The sequence below is a fragment of the Manacus vitellinus genome, unplaced genomic scaffold, assembly GCF_001715985.3.
Source record: "Manacus vitellinus isolate BGI_N305 unplaced genomic scaffold, ASM171598v3 scaffold_4_pilon, whole genome shotgun sequence".
Classification (NCBI taxonomy): Eukaryota; Metazoa; Chordata; class Aves; order Passeriformes; family Pipridae; genus Manacus; species Manacus vitellinus.
In genome coordinates, this window is record NW_021940604.1 from 7,893,909 (window position 1) to 7,917,742 (window position 23,834).

Genomic DNA, 23,834 nt, shown 5'->3' on the forward strand with positions numbered 1-23,834 from the left:
ACAGTATAGAAAGAGAAATAAACAGAGAGGACATTGCTCCCATACTGAAGAAACCTCCTCAACTTTGCTGTATGAAAGTGCAAAACTGAGAAGTATTTTGTCCCCATGAAGAAAACAGAATCCTGTGCAGGTGTCTTTCCTGTTTGCTGTTGCACACTCAGTCATCACACTGACAAATTTCAGACGTTAGTACTGGAGAAACTGCTTATTCTTTGAGGAAGAATATACATATATTCTTGGAATATTCATCCAAGTGTTTATACTACATTCAGAATGATGTTAAATTGTTTCTCTTAGGAAGACAACTGGATTACAGTGGACATGGGCTTTTCTGACATATTGCGATTTTCTCATGAAGAAGGTACAAAAAAATTTACTTGCATCTCACTATCTCACATCTCATACACCCCTTTATGCATAAGCAAGCCAGGAGTCCCTAGACTGCATTTTACCATCCCTTGCAGGGAAAACTGCTTTCCTGTCAGCTGATGGGCTTTTCAGCACGGTTCAGTGCTTGACTGGTGCCTTTGTCTGCCCTGTCACTGATGCTGAAGAAATGTGTCAAACTTCAATGAGATCTACAAAAGTCTACATACCAAGTGCCTGTTTCAGAGTGTCTTGGTACTACCTCAGTGAATTGTGCTATTAATCTGAGCTACTGCAGTACTACTCAACAGTATGCTAATTTGACATTGTCTCAAGCATTTCTGTACTAACAGCCCTCTCTTGGCTCTCTGTCCTCCCCTTTTGGCAATTGAGTGACTTTTACTGACAAGTGGAGCTATTACTTATGCAGTTAAATATTACTAGAAAATTATTTACCATGCCAGCTCTTCAGCTGGTGTAAATAGACATTAATTTTCCTAAGACTGGCAAAGCTGCATTTGTTTACCAACTTGCTATGGATAACAGAACACACTTTGCAAAACTCATTTTGAAACTTGTTTGTTCTTACATAACACTGAGCTGTCACAGAAAAGCTGTTCTATTCCCAATCTACTTCCCTCCCAAAACTCATTGACATCTGCCATGAGGATGAGTTGTAATTTCAATGTGTGTGTGTGCTGATGTCCTATTGTCCACTTGCTTTTATAACTTGAAAAGCAAGTGGTACATTATAATACCTTTACCAAGCCCATTTTCTGTATCCATTTCCAGGTTAAATGTCACTATGATCTTTGTCTGTAACAACCTTCTGAAACTAACATAATTGCACAACTGTGGGTAATAAGCAGAATACAGTTTTAATTTGCCCTAGAAGCATATGGCCAGCTCTCCCAGCATCCACGGTCAAAATCAAGATTGTCAGGTGAAAGTTACACATTTGGAGTAATGAAGCCAAATTCATTGGCCTCAGTCTAGATGCTTAACAAAAAGCCTTAACACAGACCTTCTGAACCAATACATATGAAACATTAAAATACAAGTCACTGGTGAAGGTCTCTGACACTTTTATTCACACTGGGGAATAGTCTTCTTTTTCAAAATAAAAGGATTTCCAAGACTATTTAATGGTGCTATCCATGAACAGAAGGCACTATCCAATATGGCATAGAGGTAATATTTTTGCTTTCATAAAAATACATTACCTCTAGGTATATATACACAAAGGGCTCTCTAACTATGTCTGTGGACCTTTCCTCTCTTCCTCATTAAACACAGCTGAGGGCAACATTGCATCTTGAAATTCCAATTGTAAGTCATCTTACCCTTACAGTGATAATTAAACATTAAAATATTAAAGAGGAATAAAGAAATAAATCATTTGAATAATCTGACTGCAAATAATTTTTATGATCCACTTGATTTTACGACTTCTTACAACACAGCAAGAGTTGTTATTTTCAAATAGAGAAACCTTTCAGAAAATTTGCTTCCACTTTCAGAAGAAAACCAATGCTCCTAGAATTATTACTACATTCATTTTGTCAGCATGAAAGGACCTCAGTAGAAAGAGATACTGTCAGCTCCTCTGTGGTGTTACCTTTTTAATTTTAAGAACTGCACACAAATTTTGCTGTCATAATCAGGCCTGCTTTTGTCTTATCATTCCTGGGAGTTACTATCTTAATTATTTTAAAATATATGACGTGTAATAAATATTTTTAAAATTTAAATAAAGGAAGATGTGCTTGTGACTGAAGACAGAACTGCCAAGCCTCCCTGCTCTGTGATTTTAAGGCAGCCGGCCAATCCGCAGAACATAAGTGTGCTACAATAATGTAAATACTCAATGCAGTACTAGTGTTCAGTTTAAGGTGTGCAACTTCTACAAAAAGAAAGCCTACTGAGAGAATGCAATTGGAAACTAAAGAAGTGGAATGAACAGTGAGCCGCATATGGGGCCTGGCAGTGATCATCCTAATGCCCTCCATTTAACGTCATGCAACTTCTAATTAACGCTTTAAATAAAAAAACAAACACCAATCAGAAGCTATTTGCACCCTTCTAGGAGAAAAAGCAGGAGTGTCTTGTTTTTTGCAGTTTTAGGCTTTTTAAAACCTTTAAAACCACTGTTATGTGTCTAAGGAAGGGAAAGAAATATCAAGGAACTGGAACAAAAGATAGCCATTTGCAACGTCAGTTCATTCCTGGAAGTTCGTTCCAGAGACTGGACAAACTCTGAGAAGTTCTACTTTCTGTACAAACTCCTCCCTACCACTGGTCATTTCACTGGGCCAGAGGTCTGGGCTGGTATTGTTTCTATCTCAGCTAAGTTCCCTGTCATGCTGTCTTTAGGTTCCTATGTCCTCTGCAGGTAATGCTGACCTGAAGGACACGCATCCTGCTTTCAAATCTGCCCGCATAAATTGGTAGAGGCAGGAACTGTTAGGCCTAAAATCTTTGCATGTGAAAAGTTTTTCTAACACATTTCTTGTCATGTGTCAGAATAAAATAATTTTGATTCAAAGAAAAATAAATTAGTTAAAAAACATACAAGAGAACCCTGTAGCCTGTGTCCTGCAGTCCCCCCATCCTTTCCCTTCTCATGGAGGACTTGATTCCTTTGGGAAGTGTCACTCTAATCCTTATAGGACATTTCCTTCTAACACCTATAAAGGGATGAAATGCTTTGGTTTTACTTACTTCGTACATAACTGGCATTAAAACCTTTCTTTTGGATACTGAAGTCACTTTTAAACGACACAATCATTTCATTCCCAGTAGAGTTATAGGATAATCCTTTGGCAGTGATGCCACAAAGGTTCATTGGGCTTTCTCCATTGTCTAATGTCAGTGAATCATAAATGCAGCCTGGAGCTTCTTCTATGTCAAAATCAATAAATGTTATCTGTATGATAAATCCATGAGGTGCTCGGATGATCCACTTGCATGCTTGGCTGTTGGGATAGTCACTGGGGAAGCACGGGGAAGTGAAAACTCCAGAGGGGTCAGTTAGCACGATCCTACAGTCGTAGCATCCATGAGCTGACAATAAAAACAGAGAAGGCTGGAGGTCAGGCAGAAAGGTAACTTAAAAGGCACGTAATCATCAACACAATAAGTAAATGTATTTCTATACAGAAAAATATAAACAGAGATGGGAGAAAGAAAGGCAGGAAAAGGCCTCGTTTCTAGTGGGCAAAATGCTGGAGGAATAGTACAGGAAAAGAGTATTTTATATAAGAAATCTTACAGCAAAGAAATTTAAATTATACTGCTAATATTAATTTGTGCACATGATATATATTTGCCATTAATATTGGCCTGATAAAGGTAAAGCAAATGCAGTCTTTTTGAATTCAGAGGGGCAAATTCTGAAACTGCTACTTCAAGAAAGATGACTGGTATAATTTCATTTTTTGACTGCTGGTCTGATGCTGACTGGTGGCTGTCCCAGCAGCTCTATGCCATGCCACTGTTTCCAGAGAAGTGTCCCCAGAAAGGAGCAGCATGAGACGGGTTGAAGAGCAGCAGAAGTGGCAGCTCCTGAAGGTTAGTCATCTGCATTTCCAGCTAATGCATTCCACATCACCCAGAAGAGTAGCAGTAAGCTACTGGTTTTTGAATCAACAGTAAATTACTGTGTTCTTCCCATGCTGAATCAGCTCCATTGACATATTTGTGGCAGTCAGGTTTTAAGAAATTCTTATTGTATTCCTCATACTCCTTTGCTCACCTGCTGTGCTCATCCACGAGAATTGCAAGCCCAGTTAGCCCACAGGGTTGCGTTTCTTGTTTTGTTTACATTTGCTCATTTATCATATATTTACTTAGCATAATATATGATATAATTACCACAAACTTCCTGCTGCTAAAATCTGTAACAATTTGTCAAAGCATTACTGAATAAACTAGGTGGGAACTGAATATCACCAACAGATAACCTAAGAAAGTATTTGTCACATTTATGCTGAATTACTTTGCTAATATTCCATCAAGCCACAATCCTGAGTCAAGTACTACAAGTACGGAAAAAATAGGACAGTGTGAATATGCATTATTAGCTGTCCAAACTAAAAAAAACTAAAAAAGTTTGTGAAGTGCAAACTACATATGGAGCACCTATAAAATAGCAATAAATGCAACTTACTTCTGCAAAGAGCCCTTGATGTTTCTTACCACTACCTGGGATCTGATATTTTTAAGTCACATTTAAATGCTGTTTTGCCTAAGCAAATGGACCCTGACCCTGTAAAGCGACATGCCAAAAAAAGCAGTTTACATCCGCAGGTAGAATTGTTACACTTTTTATAATTTTTATTTGCAAAACACAAATCATATGACTACAAAGAGGTAAAGAGACTGTTCGTTATTTGGGCTCTCAGAGCCAATTGCAGGCTGGTTACATTAGAAAAGCTCAGTGGGATCCTTCTTTGTTCAAATGAGAAAGAAGGATTGCCTGAAATATTTGCAGGTAGCTTTGGGAAGAAGTAGTGCTCCTGGCATTGGAAAACTTGATCTGTGTAGTATAAAGAGAAGCCTATCCACGCTGATTTTCTCTGCAAATCTTTACAGTTAGAGGACTATTCTAACCTGCACTGCAACCCTGGTGTTCCATTTATTAACCAGAGAGGGAATATTTACTTATTGGTATGGTGACTCTAAATCCTGCAGTTGTACAAACAGATGATGGCTTAATTACCATCATAGATTTGGCACAGATAGGTATAGCTTTTAGAGAACCACCCTAGACTGAAAGGAGGAAGAAGGACAGGAAAAGCATGCTCTATGCCACAAGCCACTGCAGGCAGTCTGCTAGTCCAGGGCTAGTGAGCCTTTACAGGGCAGAGCAGCTGTAAGACAGTTCTGGCTGGATCTGCCTCCCACTGGAAGGCTCACTGATTCAAGCTCCTGCCTTCCTTATTGCTAGGATGAGAGCTCACAGGGGCTGAGAATTTGGCAGCATGCCTCACTCCCTCTCCTACTCATTCCTGCCAGAGAAACAAATGACACAGTCATGGGCAGTTGAGAGCTTTCCCTGAGCACTCAGATGGACTTGGAGTCAGGGACTAATCTGTTAAGTGATGTAAATACAAATAGGAACATGGTTGTTAATGTACACTCATTCGTTCTTAGACACCTAATGTAATTTTAGGGCATTATAAAACATTGCTGAACCACATAAAATATGCTACTTGTCAGTAAAACTGTTGTTCCCTTATTAGTAGAATATTGCATTCAACCTGAGACTGGAAAAGCCAAATTTGTCCATCAGAAAGAGTACTGATGTTCCTTGTCTTTATTAATTCTATTGACTGTCAACAGCCAAAACAGGACTCATCTTTTCTATTCATCTCTCCCTTGAGTATGTATCATTGTTTTGAGGCTGAGTAAAAAAAAAAAAAGTCAGCACACATAAGAAAAAATACTTTTATCCCTGCTGTCACTGCAAATATTAAAACATAAATGTTGTTTCTGGTATTTTTTTTAATAATTTAATTTTCGCAGTAATGTATTCTCATTTTATTACATCCATACAGTTTTGTTGGTTTTACATCAAAAAAACCAGTCCCTAAATTTAGGTAGGAAAATAAGTGCTCAAAACTTTGCATATACAGAAGAAACAGATTTGGTAAGCAAAATAGTTTACTTTTTTTGAAGTGGGTTGGCTCCATTTTGGCATAGTAGCTATTCTGTCCATGACTGCAATTTGAAGGAGAAATATCCTGTTTTCATGCAAATGTCCACAGTAGTAAGTAAAAAGAAAAGAAAACAAACAACAAAACTATATATAAACAGAATGGTTTTGAATGGAACTTTTTGCACAGCTTCTCATGAGACAGTTATTTTTCTATAAACATCACCTATTTTACTCATTAAAGAGAAAAACTGCTGTGGCAACCTTAGGCTGTCAGCCAAAGCTGACAGATATTTTGCAATCCCATTGGCCCAGAGCAGTTCTGAACTACGGAGACTGAATACTTGTTGCAATACACACCACAAATATTTCCACAAGCAATCCAAGATATTTATTGATTTTAATGCGAACAAATTTAGGTATGATATTCCTGGTCAGGAACCCCACATAAGCAGAATCTGCTGACCTGTAATTTTTACCACTTTAGACCACAGGAAATTCACTCTCTAAATATATTTTATACAAATATATTTATACAACGCCTTTCTCTTCCACCCCCCCGTATTCTTCCCCAAACCAAAATGAGCACTTCTTTAGATAGTGAAATCAAGCACTTAATTTCAACATTTTGTAAACTCAAAGTTACACTTTCTTTCCCCTGCATCATACTCATACTTCCTATAATAAAAGAATAATTAAGCTTTCAGTGTGACACTTCAACACTATGCTAAAAAGGGAAATGAATAAATTCTTCTGGAGTACCCTAGAGCTTTCACCAAAGTTATCAAAGCAATTCACAAATGTTAATTGACTTCAGAAGGGGAATTAACTACAGTGGAAATGGCATGGAGATAATGGGACAAAAATGGCAAAACTTTCCACAGATTTTGGGTTCCTCAAAGAAGAAATGAGACTTGATTTTTCTTAACTACTTGGTATTTGTACAGGGTTTTTTATATGTCCAAAGCACACTATCAATGACTTGAAACTGCAGCTGGGAGAGCACTCTGCCAATCTGGCCCACTGCAGAAAATAAAAAAATGAGTATTTAATGGCCAATGGAAAATTTTGGTCACAGCAATTTGGCTATCTTTGATAGGAACTTGTCAGTAAAGGCAGGAATACAATCCCATTCTCGTTGTTGCTGACGTTCCTAACCATGAAAACATTCCCCTCTCTTCTATGAGTCTCCTGCCAAGTTAACTTATATACCTTTTAGTTTCTATAAAGGGGAAAGTATCTTATACTATTCTGAATCATCTGAAGACTGCCCTAAAACTAAGGGGCTAAGTGAAACAGTATGTGATGCATTAAAGATTGCACCATACCAACAGATGCATACACGCAAACTTCATACCCTGTGAAAAAAAATTAATTGACCATCTTGTTCTGTCTACTGATTTTGTCTCTTTATAGGACTCTTTATAGAGTCCTAGCACACAATTCCACCACTGGAACTCATGAAGACACCTGTAAGCACTGAAATGCACAATTTGAAAGCAATTTTCATAAGCCAGTTGTGGGCAGCTGAAGCAACAATCAGACACAGAGCTACAATACTTAACTGCAGATTTGGGAAGGAAACATTCTTTATATAACCTTATCACATTTGTTCATACTTCTCTTTTTTTTAAATTTTTTCTTAAATGACTAACATATTCCAGTCATTGCCTCCAAAATCTGTGTCATATTTTCCTGTAGCTTCCCACATTTCTCTACTTCTTTCCATTATCATCCTTTCCCCCCAAACCTATCTTTTACCCTATTATGCTCTGCACTTCTTTATCGGGCATGAGTTTTGACTTCTACCTCTCCACCTGCTTTCATTTCTGCACTTATCCAAGCTTGGAGAAGTGCTGGACAACAAGTTTCGTTTGGCTGAGAATTTTCAGAAGAGCGCAAAAGCGATCCAGCTTGGGACACTGTCTATTTCAGCCCTAAAGACCTAAATTTTGTGAAGGTTAGGATCAAAAGAAAACAGCGTCTCTGGGGAAAAAAGTCTGCATTTGCAAATTGTGCATTATCCAGTTTGTTTTCAAACTAATTGACACCTTGCATTGGGTCTTTCTTTTTCTAGCTGTGGGATGCAGCATTTTCCACCTGACAGAAGCATAAATGACTACATATGTGTAGGCAGTGGCACAGGACACCAATGATAGCCTGCGTGGGTTGAATTAACACTACTGGTATTTTTTTTTAATACTTTAAAAGGTTCCTTCATAAAACAGAATGTTCCTGGATTTCATTTTGGCATGAAAATTAAATTTACTTCTCTCTGTAGATGATACAATTTTCATATGAAAATATCCTAAAATAAATCTATGTCGCTCTGGAATTGAATTTTCAGAAAAAAAACCAAAACATTTCATGCTAACTCTAGTCATATTAAAGTGGACAACAAAATCTCCCCTGCCTGACAGAATTAGGCCAATCCTAAACCACAGAAAATCTTACCTAGAGTACCCAGCACTTTAGGCATAAAAAACAGTAAAGAATTAACTATAATTTGCTTTCATGTTGACATGGGAGACCTTTTAAGCACTTTACATGCTTTTGAAGAGGCAGTACTTTTTTTGTGATGGTGATTTGAATTAAGTAGGAGAGAAGCACAGCCAGGTGACATGACAGAGACACTTTTAAGTGTGCGGTGATGGCCAAAATAGAAAAGCTTTACAATCATTTGCTGCAACAGCATGAAAAAAAAATCTATTTTGATGAACATTAGGTGGAAAAAAAATTTGCTTTGAATAAGCAATTAATTGTCAGGGTTTTTTTTCTATTTCAAGGATATCATAACACAAATACGGCCAAACATTAGGTTAGATGTATTTATGACTGCAAATAGATGGGTGAATGAGGTCAGAACGGGCACACCTGCAGACAAGCAAGAGGAAGGGCCAAACCACCAAGATGTGGGTGGCCTGGAATGGCTACAGAACAAACAAACCCGTGTTATTCCAAAAAGACACAAACACCAAACTCAGAACAGCTATCACATGGCAAGGCTTCCACAGTAGCTTATCTTCACTTTAAAAATCATTTTGATGTAAAGGGGATCTGTAGATCTACAAAAATATCTATATTCAAAGTGTGAGCATATTATTTGCAAAGAAATGTCCCATCATTCACTCTGACCATAAAGTAATGCTCTGTTCTGCTTACTCACTTGTAAGTTAGTTATGAGATATGATGTAGACAATTTTCATGCATAATATGAAGCCTAGCACTCTTCTGGAGCCTCTGCAGACCAAACCATGTACTCTGCTCTCTGTGCACTTTTTGAGTTCAGTCTGAGAAAGTGCAAATGAGGAGATGCGACAGGTTTACTTTTGCTTCTATATTTGCTATCCAAATTGTAGAAGCTGTTTAAGCTCCCAAAAATATTATGCTACAGTACGCTGATCAAAATTACCATATACATACATAATTTAATGTTAGCATGTATTGTAATCCTCAAAGCAAACAGACAATTCTAATTCTATTTAAACATCCAGATTTAAAAAATAAAATAAAGGATTATCTCTGCAATAAATAGAAGGAAAGTAAGACTCTCACCCTGATGTGTACAAAAGTTTGTCCCTACACATAGAATGTTACAGGGCTGAGGTCTACTGTTTGGAAGCATGGCTGTGTCCCCTGGTTTGTAATCATCACATGGTACAATTTCTACTTCAGCATTTCTACTAGGTGTGCACAGCTCTTAAATTCACAAAAGTTTTGAGCAAACCCTAAAATCTCACAGATACGATTTGAATTTAAGCATAGACTTAAAATTCAGCAACTGTTTAAAGTCCTCTCCTGCACAATGGTGCCTTTGAGTCCTGTATTTGAAGCTTTACAGCCCTGCCTTTAGCCTTGCAGCCCCCTCAAGGCCAAACGGGAGGACGTGACTCCGTAACTGTTGCCGTCTGAAAACCACAGGGGAGGCACTGCATGGATCCGAGCAGGGAAAAAGACCGTGCCATCCTGTCTACTTCTGATCATTTTATTTTCTTTTTAATGAAAGAAGTAATAACTGGACCAACATAGGCAAATATCCATTCAGGGAGTGAGATCCACTCTCGAACACACATACGATGAGTATGGAAAGCTGGTAACCACGTGAATAAATAATGCTGATTGAATTTGGGGGGAGACAGAGGTTGATCTTTTATACCAAACTGTAATGAAATAGTTCCTTCCAGAGTTTAAATTTCCTTTCCAAATTACTTTCCACCTCAAGACCAGGAAATGCAAAGTTTAATATGTAGAATTCCTAACAGGATAAACATTACAAGTTTCTCTGTGAAATCACCTGCATAGACTCATCAGTAATATAACCAGCATAATTTATAAAATAAAATTTCATAAGCTTTATATGAGTAAAACTTTACATTATTCTCCTGCAACACATAATCAAACATATTTTGCACAGCATAAGTACAATAAAGTTGTAATTAGGAAGAATCTTTTGCATCTGTGTTATTCTTTATTTGCAAATGTGACTTTTTTTGTTGATTGGTAAGAAAACACTATTTTAAGCGCTATTAAAAACTCAGTCCAGACTCTCATTCTGCATCATTCCCATTGCATCATCTTCATAGTACTTCTTGTACCCAGCAAGAATTTAAAGCCTCCATATTCCTGACTGGAAATAGCACATAACCCTGGCAGAGTCTTTTATAATTCTATGAAAGACAAGATTGTGCTCTCACAAAATAATTCAACAATTGGGATTTGGCCACTGAATCCAGGAGACAAAGGGAGTACTATGCCTTGGCCAGTCCTATCAGCTTGCCTCACATCATCTCTTGCTGACGCATTATGTCCTGCAACATATGCTTTAAATGGCTGAACCAGTTGGTGCACCTAATAATAATGAAATAGTAGGGAAAAAAATCTCCTCACAGGCTAATATAGAGACTTACATGAAAGTGTAACTGTTGTCTATGAAATAACTTATTATTCCTGCTTCCTGTTGCTCTAGCCCTTATTACTTATCAGTTAATTAACAAATTAAATTTGTCATCACATGTAATTAGAACTGATTATTTTCTCTCTTTTGTAGGACAAGAACAAAGCAATTAATGAAATTGTACATGGCAAATTGAAAACTGATAAAAGACAATATTTTCTCTTATGTTACACTGTAACCCCATGGAACTCGGACCTGAAAAGTATCAAAGCAGGGAATGTAAAATGCAGAAGGTGAACAGACATTTTTCCAAGCATCTAATAGGACATCTGAATCCCTCCAGATATAAAATAATTGATAAGGAATTGTAAAATAACTGTAAGGAATTGTAAACCTTCTGACTTATGTCTGAAATTAATCTTAACCAACTGATCAGGAACAGTATTAATAGTTCCACCTCGCTTGTGGACACACTCCCAGTCTCTGGAACTCAACTGCCCATATGGCTGTAGAACAAGGCTCTGGCACTACTTAGGCCAGTCCAGACAGCTCTTCTACAAACCCTTCCTGGGTACAGCTGAGCAGCCAGCACAGGTTGGAGGCCATTCCCGACATGCAGCCTGGATACAGCTACCCTAGTTTTATAATGTGTGTACCTGAGGCACAGCATGAGCTGGCCTCTGAGGCAGAGAACAGCCCTGGGCATATCTCATTTACTGGAGTAGAATTGGCCATTGCAGGTGTGGAGAACAGGAAGAAGTCATGTGAGGCAGAGACAAGGCTCTGTCTTGTGTATCTTATGTAGCAGCAAACAGAGCAGCTGTCGCTAGTTTTGATGTTCCAACATTATAATGAAATCTGGGAGAAACAGGTGGTATTACATCCTGTTTCTAACATGATAATCAAAATTATCTTTCAGGATACACGTGAGGTCAGTAACAGCAATAATGTACCAAAAAAAAATCAGGAAGAGCAAAGCTTAATTTTGAAATCAGGTTAAGATTAGAAGAGCAGAAGTGAGAATAGTAAATTACGGACTCGGGAAGCATTTACCAAGAACACAGGCAGTCGCCACCTACCACTAAACCCAGCAGCAAGCTTTTCACTAAAACCAAGATAGCAGAAGCTGGTCTGCACTTCCTCTTGACACAACTGTATGATACGGTCCTACACCAAAAGAGATTTTGTTATTTATTTTCTCATAAATAAATATAGAAACCATGGCTTGATTATTAGTCTTTTTTGTAAGGGACACAGATGGACTGGAATTTTACACTGATTGAGTGTGTACCATTTGTATTCAGGCTGTTGAGACTTTGGACAGGACATTTCAGGGAACTGACCTCTTGACTTCTCAAGCATCCTATCCAGCCCTCAAACTCAAAGGAGTTACCTAAGTATTGACATTTTCAGCACTTGTTACACACTGGATCTCCAAACCTTTATGGTAGTCCTGGAAAGGTAAGAGTTGATGCTCTTCTCAGAGTGGGATGCTAGCACAATATAGAGACCATTAGACATTCATTGTGCTTCCAGATATTCTATACTGCTCCCAGGTCCCATTTTGTGCTAGAATTTGGTAGGTATTTATTTCTTTAGGGTTATTAAAGCCCTAAAAAAGCTCTGACCCCTCTTCATCACTCTAGCACAGATATCCTATCCCCTGACAGCAACCAGCTTTATCACAGCAGTGACTCCAGCAGGTTTTGATTGATCTGGGAAATTAAGGGAACCAGCTACAATAGAAGAAAATACACTCAGAGCCAGGGTGGGGGCCCTGCACTGCCTGTTTCCCCTTAGTTGTTTGGTTATGTGCCAATGAAAATGGAAGTGGAAACAAACACACTGACTAGGTAAATCTGCCCTGACCCATATGAGTAGAGTTCACACTGTAGACAAAGTTATGGATTTCCCCCAGAGGGAGGGGGTAATGTGAAAATCCTGTGTTACACCCATTGTAACTTAAGAATATTTTCATTGGCATTCCTGTGATAATCTTATAAAAATAACAGAATTGACTTGCTGATTTTGGCCTGAGTTGGATTTTTTTTCCACAAAGTAACAGAACTTTGGGACAAAGAGTGGTATTGGCAGTTCAGTTTAGATATGCTGGTTGAAAAAGTATTAACTAGTAACTATATATAGGTGAATACAATAAGCACATAAGTTAACGTGCATGTCAGTAAAGAGAAAATTAAGTTATTGAAGGGATAGGGTGGGAACAGGTGAAGCGTTTTTTGAAAGGTTGATGCATGTAACTGTTTTCAGTCTTGAGATCTACATATCATACTTTATCACAAATCATGCTAAGCTTTACAAAAGAAATGGTCATCAAGAATGTTGTGGTTTTGTCTACTCCAGCAAGAAGTTCTGGCTGCTGGCTCCCAGCTGGTCTGCCACTGCAGTGTTATAAAGAGGATCCCATCCTCAGCTGGAGTAAATCGATAAGCACAGTTAGCTTCAACGCAGCTACACCAGGCTACACAGGCTGAAGAGCTTATTATGGCTAAATAAATTCTTGGGTATCAGTCGTGCAAATGAGCGTCATGCTTGTCTGGGAAGCTGTTCAAAAAATTAGTGGGAAAACAGCTGACAATCTTTTAGTGAGGTGTGGGTTGTAGAACTTGAGATCCCACCGAAGCGCACGGATATTGGTTAAAATAAGATTACATCTAGGCACAGGTCAGCTTCTTAGTAAATCTCAATCAGACAGATGCAGACAAGAAATACATTTCTTCTACATACACACTGGACACAGACTAAAGAAATTGTTAGAATAAAATTTCTAGGTAACAGAATATTCTGTGTAGTAAAAGTAGAAAATACTGCCTTTTCACTAGGTGCTTTACCCAACAAATCCAACACACACCCAATACCCAACGCAGTTTCCATTTGACCCATGATGCCTTCAACATCTTTTATTGCTTGTAAGAGGACAGTTCAATTGCAGAGTTTACTTTCCCAGGCTTCAGTGTTGAAATGTCTTTTCCTGCTGCTACTATCAGTATTCTGAATAAGCATAATTTTAAACTCCCACAAAGGCCTCTAAAAAACACAAGGTGGAGGGGGTTATACTACTTCTTATCAGTGATATTCTTCAAGCTTTGTGTGTTTATTGGTTATATTTTGTGTTTGGAAATTTTTTTAGAATTGCTTAGCTATCCCAGAAAATTTGCTATTAATTACATGGATCACTTGCAGCAGAGGATGAAACTACATTTTGCTGGGGTTTAACAATATACAGAAGCTATGCCAAATTACTTTACACTAGAATTTACTATTATAATACAAGACTAAAGCATTCTAGATATACTGGGAAACACCAACTCAAAATTGATTTCATATAGGACCTTCAAAACATTTTAAGACTTTATTATCTGTCCTTTATACCAGTTTTCAAACTGTCTAGTTCAGTATTATTTGGGCTACTTATATTTCAGTACTTTAGTATTTTCTGGATCATTTTATTAAGCCATTAAAAATAGATGCTGTTAGCAATATATCTGTCTCAGCTGATCTGCAAGAAGGAGCAATGTAAGTCAAAATATTTGAGTTTTTTTAACATCACAAAATAATAAAGAGTTTTTCTATTACAAACAGAAATATTTTGTTCTATCCTATCATAGAAAACTAGCCATTCTTTCACCTTTCACAGAAAATAACATATTCAATGTTAACACTTATTATTCAATCAGTTCTGCCCAGACCAAATTGAAAGGATGTTGAATAATTATATCAGGTATTTTCTTGTACACTGTTAATATTGAGAGGTGAGGAGACTGGAAGGGGTTAGAGCCTCTTTTCTAGCCCAAGTTTTCACCCTTCCTGCTTCATTTAGAGACTTGCTAGAAATAGTGCAGCTACACAAGTGAGATCAGAGATTACTTCTTAATATTTTTCTGCCATAACAGAATAATGCCATGATATGGCAGACTAATGCAGAATGATACCTCTTGTTGGGGGGAAGTGTGTGCATTTTGGACCCTTAGTGATACTTTGATCTCTGTAATACTGTTTTTTGCTCCATATTCTTAAACAAGGCATTCATTATAATTTTAAATAATTTCAGTGATACAGCATCTAGCTTTCTTATCGTATTGTTTCTATCAGATGTAAATGTGGTAAGGTATGGCATACCTAACTCAAAACACTAATTCTTTCAACTGCTGTATTACTAATTTCCACCCCTAGTTTGTTGGTGTATTTGCTGGAGAAAAGAAAACATTATGAACACAGACAGCAAAGTCTTGTATTAAACAGTGAAGTGTCTCCTTATCTTTCATTAAACTTAAAATGACTGATCTTTGTGTGACTATACCCGAACCTTTTATTTTTTGTCACTCTGGGCTATGTGATTTATTTTTCTAACCTCCATCCAGTTCTCCAACTGCTCTAGATACTGAACTCCCACTGCAATCAATCAAAAAGTCTACCTACACATTCCATTGCTTTTTCCAACTCTATAAGCTTTTTCTACCAGTTCTCTAAAGACAGATATTCTGTGGATGAATGGACTTTAAAGTTAGGAATTTGATTCTGATCGAACTCCTTGAGTACAGACAGTATGTGCCCCACTTCTCTTTTCTGCATCTTGCTTCTTTACTGAAAGCAAAAAAACAAATTTACAATGATCAAATCAGAAATAAATAAGTGATTAACTGTGCCTTTTTTGTTAACTATGACCACTTACCACATAAAAACTGAAAATATTCTCCCTTTAAGCAAGAAAACTATGATAAGCTTGACCAAGTTTGGCTTTAAAACCTCCCTCATAGATTCCAAACTGCTTAGTGTCTTGATTTTATTATTTGTTTACATCTTAAAGAACAGCTTTACAAATATGGTGTGATGTTTTTAAACATGTCTGCTACAATGTTAAACTAATCTCTGTATTAAAGACATGTATTGTATTTAATTATGCAATACTGGACCACTTCAATCTCAAATGCTAAGAGAAATCAATTCTTCACTGAAAGAGGAATTCTGAAAATACACTTCTTGTTTGTCTGGGGAAAGTTCTTGTTTCCACAAATCCAAATCAGCAAGTTATTCAGCTTATTATAAGAACAAGAACGCTTTCTTAGTCTTAACAGAACTTTTTTCATGTGAAGGAATTTATTTTATTTTCTGTGATGGTTCTGCAGTCATCAGCATTATTTGGACACAACATCTGAAGCACTTGCCATTTAATGGAAACTGCAGAGTTTTACAACTGATTCGCTCTGCAATTTCTGAAACCAAACCAAGCCAATCAACCAAAGGAAATCTCTTTCATGAATCTGTTATTGACATATAAAGCAGACAGGAAAAGGTATTTGTTAGCTCTGGAGACACAGTTTAAGGAGGTTTTAAAAGATTAGGAAGTCTAATGACAGGTGCACAGTGTTCCTTAAAATGAGACGGGAAGTGAGTACGAGACAGAATTTTATGGCATCATCCTTCTGTAAAACTAAATGAACAAACTGTTCTCTCTTAATAATGACTATACACTAACATTTACAACCAAGTATTGTGCCTTTACTTGACCTTTAACACACTGTACTGCATTAATTGCCTTAACTATTCAATTAATGACAGCCAAGTCCTGGGTTGCTTCCATATTCCTTCTGTCTGAGATTATTTTTTAAAATATTTTCCTGAAATATTAAACTCTGCAGTGGTTTTGTATTCAACAAAACTTTGAAGTTCAAGTAAGCCAACATGTGAATTAATTTCAAAGCTTAACATTCTCACCTCGCAATTTTTCAGCTAATCTTTCTAGCAAAACACCTACCTCAGAGAATACCAGTGACCATGGCACTCTCCTTTTCCACATCATTTCCAACACCACTTGTTATTACATTTCAACTGTTTTTCAAGGAGACCCTATTTCAAAGCCACAGTGAAAAAGATATCTTCTTATTTAGAGTTGGAGTCCATTCATCAGTATTTTCTGTCTTTGCACCTGAAATATGAACTAATAACTATATGAAAGTAACTGAGTACCTAGAAAGATTATCTGGACACCTCTGAGAATTAAAGCCCAGTTTGACTGAAAGTTTTCTATTTCTGAAATTCTCAAACCCGCAGAGATTGAATCCTTCAGGATCCTATGTCCTGGCTCTTCCAATGATGAAGTCTGACTGGGATATAAAATAAAATGGGTCTAATAAAAAGAGTAAATATGGAAGAGATACTAATCAAACTCTTGTATTGAGCATTTGATGCTGAATTTCCAAGAGTACTTACAATTCCCACTGCTTTCCCACTACTTACCTTTTAATGTAGTTTTTAATCACAATTTCTTTGATTCTGCAGATACGCAAAATCTTAAAGATCACAATACTATAACTTTTGAGCTAGCATTTGAACAAGCAATGGTACAAGCCCAAAGACATAACCATACCAGTGTGGAGAGTATAAGCTCTTCTCTTAAAGAGGGAGAGGATTTTGCTTCCGGAATGTAGATTTACTTTACAGTAACAGTCAATAACAAAAGTTAGAAGCAAATAGTTAAAAGTCAGTATATTTTTACCCATGACTCCAGGTTTGTGATTATGCAGAGTTAATCGCAAAGTTTGGAGGGAGAACTAGAGAGAAATATCTCAAGTGTTATGGAACAAAATGATTAACAGAAAAGCAATTTGCCAGGTGTGACAATTAATAAAAAAGCAGTAAAACATAAAGCATATGCCCATTGCTATGACACCCTTCATTATGCTACCAGTATGACCCATCACAATACACTAAGTACAGCAGCAAGGTATTTAATTCGCCTCCTACAACAAAGAGAATAAAGCAGTGTTCTTGGGAGTTCTCTTGTCATTTTTTAGTTTGGGGGTTTTTGCCCAATTTCTTCACATATGCTGTGTAATCTATTAAACTGTAAACTTGAGTTTATAAATGAACCCATCAACTACTTTTAACTCCACTCTTTTAGGATTTATCTCAGTGATTGTTTCCCTGCATTGAAAATTCGCTTCAGAGGCTACTGAAGCACATCAGTGCAGTGTTCAAAAGCAGTCTAAGGAGACTGGTGGGAACAGTGGCTGTCTCCCACATACTCAGCCTATCATAGGATCAAGAACAAAGTTAGTGTGAACTCTGTTCACTGTTGTCCACCTAGATATCCTAGATATTTCATTGAAAGTCTGGATGAACACTTCAAAATAGGGTAATAAATTATTAGGGTAATAAATTTAAGGCTTTGAAGAAGAAGATATGTTTAAGTATATTAAACAAAGAATATACATAAAATGTATCTAATTCTCTTTATTTCAGTTCAAAATTCTACGCTTAACTAAAAGCTTTTATCCTTTCATCATCCTTTGCTAGATCATCTAATTTTAGGCTTCATCCAGAACTGTTTAAACTCAAAAGAAATGCTCTCACGGTTTGCAGTTGGATTTGGATCACACCCTATAGACTCAAACATGAAAAACTGTAACTGACAAAAAAGGAACCTGATAGGGTGATCTGGCTGCTGGTCATGTACAGTTTCTGTCACAGAAACAAATAACCTACCTTACTATCTTCACACACTAAGTTCAACAGAATAGAAGTTGCTTAAGGTGAATACCTGAAGCGTGGCAAGATTTCATATGGAAAGCATACTACCTGTGAGTGACTATAATATCTGATCAGAAAACAGCAGGCAACAGAGTGGAAAAAGTTCTTCTTACTAAGAAACCTCACAGTTTGAGTTTTGAATTATTATTCAATGTGGTCCCTACCAGGCATACACAAGAAAGAGAAAATCTGCACAAACAAGAAGTAATTTGAAAAATTGTTCCAACAACATTGCCCTATGTCCCTCTAATATCTGAATGCAGCAAGTAATAAAAACTGTAAGATAATGAAGCAAACCACAGCACTTTTCCAGAGTGAAAGAAAAACATAAATACAAGGCCTCACCTGGGCAATGTGTTACCTTCGCAGAGGTAGCATCAGAAAAGGTCTAAAAACATAGAATTAACTTGTTTGGTGAGTCTTGTCTGTAACACAGAGTCACAATCGGACAACTACAGCTACTGAAAATAAGGTAAGGCATAGCATAATGACACTTTCCACGCTAAATGATCATATAATTGTACTCACGCGAGCGTGGATGAGAAAAAAGCGGACAAAGACTAGTGAAGAAACAGTGAGGGCTGTATCTGACTCTTCCTTTCTCCTAATAGTGTCTCCTTCTAATATGATATACTATATCCTGAGAGCAAGGATACTGTGAAACATCCATCAGGCTATGGTACAGATAGGAATTACGAGAAGGCATATTAATGCTATGCTGTATAGGTTGGAACCCGCTTTACAGACCTGCTTAAACACAGCTCAGCCTACTTAACAAGTTGGTAAGTGTTCCTTGCCATACCACAGTGAGACTTTTTTAGTGGTCATATTTCACTCATGCAAGTAAGAAAAGAATGAGTCGTGAGTCATTTCATAACAACTCTGCAGAAATTAGTTCAACACTATGGCTGTGGGACAACTTAGCTGGACTGTAAGAGCACAGAGGAACAAGGAGAGAGAGTCCAAAAATCATCAGTAAGAAGCAGAGTAAAAAGGATAGAGCTTGTGTAAACAGGAAGTAAAGGAAGTCTTGCATTTCACCCTGACCACAGTGTCTAATTGCTATGGATAAGAAAAATTAAACAGTTCCTTTCACGCTACCTATGTGCATAACCAAGTAGCTGTTGTACTCCGCATGCCCCCTTGTTGACCTAAATCCACCTTGTTACAGTCCTGTGACTGCATTATTTCTTCCACACAAGCCACTGACTAAGCCCAGAACTATGGTAGACTCCTGTAGCAGAATTTTAGGCAGTTCATCTGAGTTTGGTCAGGAGTTCATCAATAAAACTTAGTGACTTTACGCTTGCTTTCTTCTAGAGTTTTTTTATCAAAGACTTTCAGCTAGTAGCTCAATTCAGAAACAGTCAATATAAGGAGCTCCTTAGGGAAAGTATTCTTTTTTTTTTTTCTAATTACTTGAGTAGACCCTAGTGCGAAGTCTAGTCTGCAAAACAGAGGTTGGTCAAGAGTTAAAGAATTATTGTATCTACTTCCTTAAGAGACAGGCTATTCCAGATCTCCTAGTACTTATGAAATCTATTAAATCTATTTTAGTAGCTGTGTGGCTGGCACTAGCATCAATCATTGCAAGTTTTTCAGCAAAAGGTGCTGAGCAGTCAGTGTGTGCAAACCAACAGGGAAGTCTTCAGTATGGTTCAGGACAGCTTCAGTATAGCTCTCCCTTAGCACGCATGGAAAAGTCGAGACCTTTTAATACCTGCAGGTATTAAATCTAATATGAACCTAATACCTGGTCAGCTGATCCAGACATTAATTTGATGTAGTAAAGAAGTAACCTCCTGAAAATAAGTAGCATATGAAAAACTAGATGGAAAATCTTATTTCAAAAAAAGGGAAAAATTAAGAAACCTCCTTCAAAAATATTCTGCAAAGTAATAGTAAATAAGTATAAAACCTTTTCATTGTCATCACTTTCAAAACCTTTAGAAAACCTTTTTTAAATATTGAAGGAAATTCAAAACAATTACTTAAAAATTCGTTTTGAATTTGCAAAGCAAAATTTTTTTCTCCATCATTAAAACACTTAATCTAGCATTTTTATCCTGTCACTTTTCTATAAAATTGATATACTTTTCAGTTTAAACGAAAACAATATGTTTGGGGAAGAAAAATCAATCTTATTTAATAACAACTCAATTCCTCATCCAAGCTTTCCAGGAACTCCAATATTTTCTTTCCTCTTTTTATTGTGCAGCAAACTCTGAAATGAGACAGAGTGCTGGAGATACATCTGTAGTCTAAAAAGCTTTTGGGTGTGCAAGACAGCTCTTCTGTGGCTGTCATGACTGCAGGTTTTTCTCAGTGAAGGCAGTTCCCATCCCCTCTTGTAGTCAGACTCAAGACTATTCACCCAGAACAGCCAAAACAGGCTCTGACAGCTTACTGGACTAACAGCAATTACAGCATTTTGTAGTGTGTGGTAATTGAGTCATTATGATCAGGCTGCAACAATCACAAGAAGGAAAAAAATCTTATAATAGCTCAGATGGTAAGTGCTTGCATATTTTCTTCAGTCTGTATCAGTTATGAAAACAGAAGAGCACTTGATGATTAGGTGGAATGCCTTCCTTCCAACAAAACCATTCAGGTACCACTTGTATCTATGCAATGCCATAGAAACAAAAAGTTGATGTCATCCTGATCTTAATGGTTACGAAAGTGTGACCACATCTTCCAGTACTGAATCACACGCTGCACTACAGAGAACTAGTGGTGTCAGTCTCAACACTTTTTTTGGCTAATCTGGTAAGTATGCTTCAGCCTGAACTCTCAACTTAAATATAATTAAGTGTCAGCAGCAACTTTAAGCAGTTTTTGGTTATGGAAATGGCAAAGGGTTGTTTGTAAGTAATCAGGCAACTCCTAGATTCATCTGTCAGCTGTGACTCCCAGACATTTGCCAGAAGAGTCTTCATTCATTTATGATGAGGCAAACAATTGCACCTTTTCTTTCAAAGCCAATTTTCTTACTGTCTGCAAATGCAAATCTTGCTATTTTATTTACAAGTAACCAAACCTTCCTGTTCTGAGAAAGCAGTTACTTTACAGGAAGTAACAGTATCAGAAGTTTCTTGGCATTCGGACTTACTAAAAAACCAAAACCAGCACAACGGTTTCAAATGGAAAGGTCTAAAAACATCTGTGTCTGAGCCAGCTGATCTCTGAACTGCCCATCAATAAGAAATAATCTATTTATGTGACCATATCTGAGTTGATATGAGGATATGCAGAAGTGCTCTGTCCTTCTAGGGAGAAGTAGGACCATTCGTCCCATGGTTACCAGATCTGCACTGTGCAGAATAGCAGGTTTGTTCCCTCATTTGTGAGAAAGAACTTACAGAATATATGGTGAATTGCTGACTATCTTGGTTCCTTCTTCATCTTAGTTTATTTCTGTCTCTTCTGCATTTCAGAAGAAAGCAGAAATTAAAGCTTTCTTTTTCCAGTGATGGTTCTTTTTATTCTCCTTCACAGTGTCAGGGAGCATTATATGAAAACCAGACATTTGACACCTTTCTCAAGGTGGTAAAACTGTGGTCTGGCTATTTGTTGCAACTGAAAAGGTTCTTCTGCTTATGTTTACAGTTGTGAGGAGCTACCACTCAAGTGAGTTGCTTCAAGCTTTTATTACATTTTAGTAAAGTACTAGCTCAGTCTTTTACACTGCTTGTCAACATGATCAAACATATCCTAATATTTTCAAGCCCATTTCTACCAGATGCAGTCTTAGTCTAGAGCTCTGGGAGAGGAGTGTTATTACAAGTCACACATCCTGAAGGTATGCTAATAATGTTAACACTCGTAAAGGTTGCCAGTAACTGGCAGTCAGGTGAAACTAGTTTACTCCAATTTTTCCTCTGACCAGACCAGTGTCTTCACTACTGCAAAGGATCTGCGGTATAAGAAATGCTAGAATTAGTGGACACCTGGACAAATAAAAAGTGACATTTTGTCTTTTAAACTTCTTGGAGTTCTCTGCAGGGTTTAGTTGTGCCATGTGGGTTAATGTAATCCAGTTGACATGGTTCACTTGGATATCCAGAAACTTTCTGGCAAAGACTCTCACCATAAGCTTTAAAGGAAACTAAGCACCACTGTATAAAATGGAAGGTTCTGGCACAGATAAGTAACTGGTTAAGAGTTAGGGTATAGGAGCAAATATGAAGCTGCAAAAACACAAGAAAGTCACCAGCAGAGTTCCATAGGGGTCTTTGCTGGGATCCACATTAATTAACATACCCAGAAAGTATCTGGAAAAGTAGTAGAAGAGTACAAAGTTTGCTGATGATGGAAAGCTCCTCCAGACAGTAGATACCTTGAAGGCAAAGTGTAAAGAACAGAAAAATGAATCTCATAAGACAGAGTGACTGGGCAATAAAATAACAAATTAAATTCAACATAGATAAGTATGACAGTGCCCTGAGTGCACTAAAAGCCCTTAATTGTCTTTCAGTTCTTGCTTGACATATACTGTAGGTGTATCTGTCTCTGGCCTTTGTCTCTAGCTGCTCCTGACACGACTTCCTGGACAGACCCTGGGCCTACTTCTTCACCTCACCCTGTCTACTAAACCAGCTGAGACATGGTGAGACTGTGCCAGTCAGTGAGAACTCTGTGCTGGAGTCAGCCTGGCTTCCAGATCCTCCTCCATCATGGACAACCCAGCTTCTACTGCTCCCAGCCAGGTGACAGCTGGGTATCCCAGCCTGGGTTCAATGAAGATGTTGAGCCACAGGCAGAAAATGCATAGGTGTGGGTCTGGGGTGGGGATGGTCAGGGCAAGAGAGGGAGTAGTCAGGTACTTTTCAAGCTGGGAAAGAGATGATGTAATGACATCTGACAAAGGTCTACAAAAGGTCTTTGGGAGACAGGGAAAAGAGAGATAGGGAGTGCCTGCTCACTGCTTTCACTTGGTGACCCCATGTTATAGAAGCCGGGTTCAAAGTAAGGAGAACAAGGTTATTCTTCATGCAGTGGGAAGTGGACACATGGCACTCCCTGCCTGAGGACAACTGTGGATGTGCAAGTTCAAAGGGAGAGTGGGCAACTAGTTGGCAGAAATCCATTACAGACTACTAAAAAGGCAAGCCACACCAGCCTCAGTGAGATTTGCATTCCCCAAATGGAAATAGTTGAAGACTGGGAGATTTTTGAGGTGAAGCATCATGTACACAGGCCTTGTTTTAACTCTTCTGTGCCAGGTGCCCATCTATAAACACTGGGCTGCTTTGACCCCTGGCTTCAACCAGTAACAGACTTACTTCTGTTCCAAGGGCAGATGGGCATCAGGACCTTGTCCACAGTTACAGGAAAATTAAATTATTTGATGACCTGTAATCTGAAAAC

At 37.7% G+C, this 23,834-nt stretch overlaps 1 protein-coding gene across 1 annotated transcript in view; it reads right to left on the reverse strand.

Annotated features, from left to right (window-relative positions):
- Positions 1 to 23,834, reverse strand: part of ADGRG6 (adhesion G protein-coupled receptor G6) — a 114,395-nt gene that overhangs the window by 62,642 nt on the left and 27,919 nt on the right. The window contains exon 3 of the mRNA XM_018078311.2: positions 3,088 to 3,429. Within this exon, the coding sequence (XP_017933800.2) occupies positions 3,088 to 3,429 (342 nt within the window). The remainder of the gene's footprint in view (positions 1 to 3,087; positions 3,430 to 23,834) is intronic.